The following is an 8,536-nucleotide window of genomic DNA, read 5'->3' as shown; positions in this document are numbered from 1 at the left end:
ATGCAAAAAAGTTGGTTTTTCCATACAAACCTCCATATAAATTTAAAATGCAATGCGCCAAGCGGAGACAAAACCAATCGACTTCCAATAAACTCAGGATTGTTTGGGGCCCCAAATAGAACAAAAAATACTTGGTTCTGGTTTTCTGCTATCAAGTTTCGTTTTTTTCCATATAACGATTCCCCACCCTAATTATATACTGTCATAGAGCGGGTTTCGGAATAATGTTCGATTAGCCTTACGAAATTTCCAATTACCAGACGGTTAAAAACTTCAAAATTTATGAGAATACGAGAAAATAGATTCCAGAAAAAATGTTTAGACGGATGAACGTAATCAAAAATATTCGAATTCAGAAAATAACCGGAATATATGCACTTCCTTCAATTAAATGAAAGAAAAGAAGAATGTTTTGAATAAAGAAATATTACACCCTCGTCGTTAGTCGATGATTTTATCGAGAAATTGTACGAATTTCGAAGGCTATCTTTGTAGCATTAGCTTTCTCTTAAAGGTCGAAACCAAATCAAAACATATTCAGATTACTGGCTGACTATTTGGTAGTCTAAATGAATTGGTCATCGTTTTGATTAAATAACAAAGGAACTATAGTTAGGTATATCTTATCAATTGACTAGTTTCATTCTTGTATTCGATATGTATCGCTAAGTATCTAATGATTGTAAGCAGTCTAATTCATAGTGTCGTCATTTGCGTTTTGAAATGAGAGTTTCTTACAGTCTAAGAGTAGAACTTCTTCGAAGTACAGTGTCGTTACAAATCACAAGTATACAAATGACTTAATAGTACAAAATTGGTTTCAAATATTAAAAACGATTCAGTTGCGCTTATAACAGTATCAATAAATAGACAAAGTTGAGGGATCACGGCAGCCTATCATCGTTTTATACCTCCAGCTACTTGCTCTAGATTTAGTCTGGCTTTAAGCGCAGATATGCTGCTGTTTGTGGCTGGATTGGGTTCCAAATCTTCACTAATAGCAGGCTTTCTCATCAAAGGGGGTCTACTCTTGCCAGCCTCAACCTGTGGAGTTTGAGGTAATTTCCTAGTTGGTTTCGGCTTTCCATCGCCACCTTGATTGTCAGTGGATTGTTTGAGTTTCTGAGGTAGAATCGGTTTGGGTACGGCGTGGAGATCAGGCCCATGTAATGGTTTCGTCCCTATTTTAGGGTGCGCCTGCTTGCAACTAGAATCTTCCTCTTTGATTTCGTCAAGATTTTCAAGACTAAGATGCGGCGTGCGAGGTTTCACTTTTTTCAATGTAACCTCACTGAATGGATTGGTAGGAGGCTCTTCCACTGCTGGACTTCTCTTAGAGTGGACTTCGGCTACAACGTTTTGAAATTCACCTATAGTCTTTTGCCTTGGTAGCTCCGGCAGACGTCGTTGTGGCTTCTCATCGCTTTTGGAACGGTAAGTTTGAAAGTTTTGTACTTTCTTCAGTTTGACCTGGCTAAGAAGTGTGCCAATGTTCGTTAGCGGCTCGGTAATAGCAGTTGTCGAGTTGATAGACGAAACGGGTTCTGGAGAATCTATCAGTGGACTTTCAGAATCTACACTGATCGAACGCTGTTCGAGAATTGCAGGAACTCCTTTAGATTTGATTTCATGAACTGCTTCGTGAGTGTCCAGTAATGGTGAGCTTAATAGGAATGGTGTATTGATCACTTGGTTTTCTATTGTAACCTTACCATCGTTGCTTATGTTCACTTTGATAAAATGTTGAGATGGTTCGCTTGGAGGTGCTGGAGCTGGTCGTCTTGGCACTACCTCGGTGCCTATTGGTACATGGTTAACATTGTTCACAGATGGTGAAATGATTAATCGGGGAGGCTTAGGGGGAGCAACAATTGATGGCGAAGCTGGTGGTACCATGTGCCCGTATTTTCGCATTCTAAACTTAATTAGAATTTTTCTCAATTGTTCTCCGAGTACAGTGCGGTAGAAATATAAAAATCCAGCAATCGCTGCGAACAACAACGAAGTGAATGAGATGTACAAAGCCAGTGTAGAATTAATTGATTTTGTCTCATCCAGAATAGGTCCACTATCTATCGATCCTCCAGGGCCGGATTTTCCACAGAACTGACCTCCATAGCCTTCATCGCAATGACAATTTCCTTCACTGTTACACACACCATGACCATTACACCCCTCAGCACAATTCTCTCCGATGTCGTTCTCTTGTAAGAATGTTAACGGCACGCATCGCTGCTTCCAGCACATCTTTCCTGTGCCACATTTCGCTCCGTCCGGGACCAGCCCGGGATTAGTTACTTGTAAACCTAAATCGATGATGGCAGAATTGCAAATGGTATCCCTTACTGTTCCCCTTGGCCCGTAGTGACTAAACTTGGTAGTAGTTAGCTTGGAATACGCTTGCATTCCATAGTCTAACTTTTCATTCCGATGACTGCAATGCAACAAACCACACATTATATCCTCTTGATTGCACTTCAGGTACTCATCTGTTTGTAAATTGTTCCCGCAGTTTCCAAAAATTGATCCGTTACGATTAGTTTGGTAACAATAATCGTCAATAGACTTGGCCGATGACCCCCATAGCACCTTGCATTGATTATCACGTGTTTTGCATTGTCCCTGATAGCAATACGCTTTGCCTCCTGCACAGGTTTCCGTATCTCTCAAATAAACATCCTTCGGACAGAAAGCCGTTTGACCATCGCAGTATTCAGGCAGGTCACACTCACCAGTGGCAACGCGGCATGATCGACCAGCACTAATCAGTTGACAGTTGTCTAGATCGCAACATTCACCTGTTGCACACGTCGAGTTTATCGTCAATCGACAGGTCATGGCATCACAACATTTTGTGTCGCATACGTGCGGTAGGCCGCAGTCACATTCCTCCCCAGGCTCCAGTAGACCATTCCCGCAGGTGCTTTTCACAAACATTTTGGCTGGTTTGTTTTTTAAACAAGCTCCCAAACCGTGCTTCAGTCCGGTTTCTAAATATTGAAAACTACATGAGCTCCAATCTTTCGGGGCAGCTTGGCTACGAACTGTCTTAGAAGCCATCACGCAATTTCCGCTTGGACATTGACATTCGGGTCCATCGTGGTCCATGTTGAAGTTATGGCCCATCTCATGTGCCACCGTACTGGCCTGCAGGGCTACGTAGTTTGTATCAACCACTTCTACTCCTCCAGATCCGGAGTATGTGCACATGGAACCCATTTCCGCTTTTCCCACTACACTGTCTGTAAAATGAATCGCCGTCAGTAGATGAGCGTTGTCATGAGGGATCATCTTCATTAGTGTATCTCTACGGTAACTTAAAAAGTTTGCCAGCGTTTTTTTCGAGTCATGCGTGATGTCGATCGCATTGCGCTCAGACCAAATCACTACCCCTACGAGTGCGATGTAAATATTGAGTGGTCGGTAAATGGCGTTCATAATATTCACCAAATCCAGGCAGTATCGGTGTATACGTTGAACATTGGTGGTAATTTGGTACAAACTGCGGTCGATGACTATTACCAATTCAACGAAATTCGACGATCCCGATGATCGGTAAGCCGCGCGAAACGACTCCGTTAGCGTTGGTTGGAATGATTCCAGGTCTCGTTTGATCTAGAATAGTTAGTTTATTTAGGTTAGTTTAATGCTGGGTATACATGATAATTTCATACATACTCGTTTTGTAGTCGTTTTCTGAGCAGGTTTGTATACATAATGATCCTGCTGTTTAGGGCTGACGTCATCAAACTCCAGAAGATACGTTTCACTTTGATCGTATATAATTCCACGGATACCGTTGCAAGCGGACAATGCCACGTACGAGTCTGGCTGGCCGCGTATAGTTCCCTATGAAGAAGCAAATATTTACAATTTTCGTATTCCATATTACACAATTTACAACTTACGTGGTAGTGACACAAATCAATTTCGTGCTCCATTAAACGCTTTGGTTTATCTGTTCCGTTAATTTGCAAACTAACAAAATGCATCTCGGGTACAATTCCATCACTGAGAACCAAATCAAGCGTTACATTCACGCCATCCAAAACGTAGCTTATACTCGATAGCCTACTTATTGATGGTATAATTTCTTCGTCCAGCGAAGAACCATCAGGATGTAGAACCGGGAAAATCCTAGCGTAACGGACAAACGCTCCTGTAATGGTGAAAAGAAATCCGTTATTATATCGATTATTCAAATGTCATTATGAGGAAGGTTATATCGGGAAACCCCACGAAATTGGTACAGCCCATAATAAAAAACGTCACCATCATGCTCCCTTCTTCAATCTATTCATTCCTATAACTAGTGAACTATTTCTGATACGCAGCCAGAGAAAGTGTGCAACAGGTGATTCCGATCTTAATTCATTGCGGGTGAAACCTTGCACCGGTAAACCTCGACATTCATTTTACGCTCTACTGCGGCGGACGCGCTCGTTGTGCATCACTTGCCACCACAACAGCGTTTAGTTTAGATAGTATAAAAGTTCTGATAAGTATTGGACTTGTAGCTGAACAGCGACACTCGATTGCGTCTAGAGTCTACCAACTTCCGCCCTGCCATACTATTGACTTGCCACTTTGCGGTTTTACGCCTTGTGGAGATGAGGGCTAGAGCGGGGTATACATTTAACTTAGCGCTGAAATGCCGTAACAGTCCACTGACCGACGTGAGAGTATGAATGAATCACAATCAATAAGCGAAGTAGCATCGCTACCGGAGGCAGACCGGGTCGTGCTTTCCTACTTTTCGCCACTGGTGTGTATTCTATTGTAAATGCTGGCTGCTTACAAATGATTTTTTGTCCTGCTTTGTGCTGCTTCAACAGAGCAGGAAACTTAAATGATTCATCAGATCGTGTTCAAGATACAGACGTTTTGTTTGTTCGGTTCTAAGAAATGCATCTCGAATTGGTATCAAGTTAAAGCTTGAAAAACTATTGTTATACTCTAAAGCTTTCAAAGAAATTGAGACTGGGAGTGTGGGTTTGTGGGTTGCTTGAATTGACCCATCGGGTCATAGACCCCTAAATAACTCATTAAAAATGAAAAATATAGACCTAACCTGTGTTTGCAAGTGGGGCGCCTCTTTGTGACTTCGAAGCCGAAAAACAGAAAAATATCATTTGAATAGTAACCCTCAACTGAACTTTTAGAACTTTACATACCTTCACTTTTGTTTGCAGTTTCAACGAACAGTCCAGCGTTCGAAGTTCCGCTCACGTTCAGTCCATCGCAAACCACTACTATCACAGACAGTACGAAGAAGGCACTCGTTGCTTGCATTGCAGTACCCACAGGGAATGAGACTGATATGTTTAATACTAAATTCTTCCACCCGCTACTGGAAATTATCACTTAAATAATCGCTTTTACTGCTGCCACAGGAAGCCACTTGACCGCACTAGATTTTCACAACTGGCAATGACGTTTTCCATGCAGATACACATTGCCCAAAACTGCTAATCGCCTGTAACCTCGAACTGCGATTTTATTGCCACCCAAAAACTCGCCTATCGAAACACAACCACAACCGGTCCGTTTGCTTGCGATTCCACTTTGCACCGATGAAAATTACTAGCAATGTTCGAAAATTTACGCGCCCAACTGGATGACTAACAAACTGGTTTGCTATCTTCAAGACGACTCAGCAGTTCTTGGAATACCTTTTCTGCAATGTATCCGTGATGATGGTACCCGTGTTAGCGGACTTACCAATCAGTAAGTCCTCATCCGGCCGCGGTCGCTTAAGTTCTGAAATGTTAATTGAAGCGAGTGCGATTTACGACTGCTAGATATAAGCTGAGAGTGTTCATTCCCTTTTCTCTCTTGCAATGTTTCTCTCGAACGCCGTTGCCGTGGTTGATTCATTCATATTGCGCGGTAGACCGATTTGATTGGATTTCAAAGTTTGAGGTTAGTCTAGTAGCTAATGTTCATTTATGATTACACTGCTGGATACCAACGATAAATGATAAAGCCTGCGGTACATACATAATATTACATGTGAGTGGGCCGTAAGTAAACAACGCGAGGTTAAATCAAAGCTCAGCTGTGAGAAGAGAATATTGCTCTCCTGCGAGTGACGAACGGGAAACCGGATTTTCCGAAGATATGAATGGGCACGGTGAAAGTCGCTTCCGATTTCATTGTTGTGAGCACGTGTTTAAATAAATGGTTGAAAGCTCGAAAATTAAATTGAAATGCGTTAATTAAATAATTGGAAAACCTATATGACAACAGAGTTCAACTGTAGAAGTACTTCATACAAAAATCAAATCATGTTAGTAACGTGAATATTAATGACGATTTCTAGAACTGTAGAAAATTAGTAATGCTAGGTTGAACAATTTTGGCATGCAATGTTGAGTAATAATTACAATAACACGGAATTGGTTTTGTACAACATAATATGCACAACTTTCGTAAACTTAGGTAAAATAAAGTACAAATAATACAATTCTGGAACTAGCAAAAGATCTTTGACAACCGAAACAAAATTCGTGAATTGATTTTTTCACTAAATTCTGGCTAACACCTAACTTGTTTTGCTAGAGGTTATACAGTTGAATGACATGAGTCCTATACCCAATTATTCTCGATAACCGAAAGATTGTGTTGTGTAGATAATTGGTCTTTCACCCCTTGCCTAACTGCATGAATGAGCTATTCTATGCTTTCTACATTTTTTATACCGAAGCAAGCAAGCGGATATGTAACACTCAATTTAGTCGTTTTTGCAGTTAGTGTTTTGCCCGAAAAGAACATATATTCAACTTCAGCATCAGTTACTTTCGTGCTGACTAATAGAATTCATTTAATGCTTTTTTTTATTTTATTATGTGTGTATACTTCAATAATTTAATAAAAACACGATTTATTCTACCTAGAGGTACGATCTGGCCTTTCTAAAACAAGATCTATTTTGTGATGAAATAAACGTTAACTCTCAGAAAAGTAAATGTAACAGAATAATGATTACTACGTCTTTTTAATTATAGAAATATTAAACATAGTAATAATGATAATAACTAACTGTAACATATGCTATCGACTGAGGAATTGTATCTGTGAGTGCTTGTTTTTTGGAATCGCAGTCTTTTTAGCAATAAAACGACTAGTATTGCTCCTTCATCCGACGTTTCTGTGTATATTGTACCTTATTTAGGAAATTCTACAATTTTTGAATATGACAAGACTATGTGAATGAAATAATAAAATTATAAAACCTTAAGTGTTCGTAAGCCCTTACAGAAACGTTGTTGTAGACTGACACCATCAGGATTTAAGGAAAGAGATAGATTATGCTTGTGCCAAAACTTGTAGTACAAAAACGAATCATGTTCTGTATTATCTCCATGAATCTTATTCATATTGTTCTCTTCGTGTCTGTTGCGACTTATAATGGCAAAAACTGGAATATGATATCCAAAGGTCAGAATTCCACCATAGACACAGACGGCGACTTCCGGTTTCTAAAATACAGTTTAAAACAATCAGATGTCATCCTGCATGACTGGTGACTCTCCAGTCTAAAAACCCAGACGTAATCACCGAGGGGTGCGACATTGCACAAGCCCCCAAAGCGATGTGCGGGGTGGAGATGGCTACTGAGTCAATCCGCCTCCGAAAAGGTCCGGCGGGGACCCAGGTAGCTACCTTCCGAGTAGCGTCGGTGGATGCTAACCTGGCACTTAGGGAAGTTAAACTGAAGGTCGACTGCTCTGTATGCCCCCTGAGCCAAACATTTGCTTCCGGTGTTCGAGGGAGGACATAAGTCCTGGACCTGCAAGGGGTCCGATAGGAGCCTGTTTTGCAGGCGATATGGTGGTGCAGACTATAAAGCGAAGGACTGCGGGAATTGCACCAAGTGTATGGTATGTTCCGGAAATCGGGACGCCAGCCACATCATGAGAAGCCCCAGGTGCCCAGACGGTAAGCTGGCTGCGAAACCACGGGCGTAAGGGTGATGCAACTGAACCTGAACCATTGCTTCGCGGTCCAACAACTGCTACACCAAGCAGCCACTGAGTCGTTGTCGGACATTACCATCGTGAGTCCAGGTTGACGGCCATATAGACCAGGGACGTTACAGATGTGATTTTTCAGACATCTGCAGATGCGGAATCGGATGTGTGATTACGGATGCAGATGTAGAAGCGGATGTCAATTTTCATGCGGATGTCCCTGGTATTTTATTATGCTTCTGTCAAATGACCATGTCCCTCCCCAGAGCAAAAGTTATTCAAGCGAGCAGTAAATACACTAAGGCAAATGCAGACGCGGATATCCGTAACATCCCTAATATAGACGACGAGTAAGTTTTCGGTTTAGGAGGTTGTTTCAACCTCAAAAGAGGGGGAAGTGATTGCCAAGGTGAAAGGAATGTTCTACTGCAGTTGCTATGCTCCGCCACGTTGGTCTACCGTAAGATTCACCCAGATAGTCGACCTGTTATCCATAGAGCTAACGGGCCAAATGCCGTTTGTGGTGGCGGGCGACTTCAACGCTTGGGCTGTTGAGTGGAGAA

The 8,536-nt window shown here is 41.6% G+C and overlaps 1 protein-coding gene across 1 annotated transcript; it reads right to left on the bottom strand.

Annotated features, from left to right (window-relative positions):
- Positions 1-611: 611 nt before the first annotated feature.
- LOC129718059 (zinc metalloproteinase-disintegrin-like BmMP) lies at positions 612-6,390 on the bottom strand. Its single transcript, XM_055668469.1, has 4 exons — positions 5,175-6,390; positions 3,909-4,159; positions 3,679-3,849; positions 612-3,615 (listed from the first exon to the last, which is right to left on the bottom strand). The coding sequence occupies exons 1-4, from the start codon at positions 5,290-5,292 to the stop codon at positions 898-900; spliced, it is 3,258 nt and encodes a 1,085-aa protein (XP_055524444.1). The 5' UTR covers positions 5,293-6,390; the 3' UTR covers positions 612-897.
- Between the last annotated feature and the right edge of the window lie 2,146 nt (positions 6,391-8,536).

This window comes from Wyeomyia smithii, chromosome 1 (assembly GCF_029784165.1).
Source record: "Wyeomyia smithii strain HCP4-BCI-WySm-NY-G18 chromosome 1, ASM2978416v1, whole genome shotgun sequence".
Lineage (NCBI taxonomy): Eukaryota > Metazoa > Arthropoda > Insecta > Diptera > Culicidae > Wyeomyia > Wyeomyia smithii.
This window is presented reverse-complemented; position numbering and strand designations above follow the sequence as displayed.

Coding starts and splice junctions, on each gene's coding strand:
- LOC129718059 (XM_055668469.1), bottom strand. CDS start 5,292: ATGCAAGCAACGAGTGCCTTCTTCGTACTGTCTGTGATAGTAGTGGTT. Junction 4,160..5,174: donor AACTGCAAACAAAAGTGAAG/GTATGTAAAGTT, acceptor TCACCATTACAG/GAGCGTTTGTCCGTTACGCT. Junction 3,850..3,908: donor TTGATTTGTGTCACTACCAC/GTAAGTTGTAAA, acceptor GCTTCTTCATAG/GGAACTATACGCGGCCAGCC.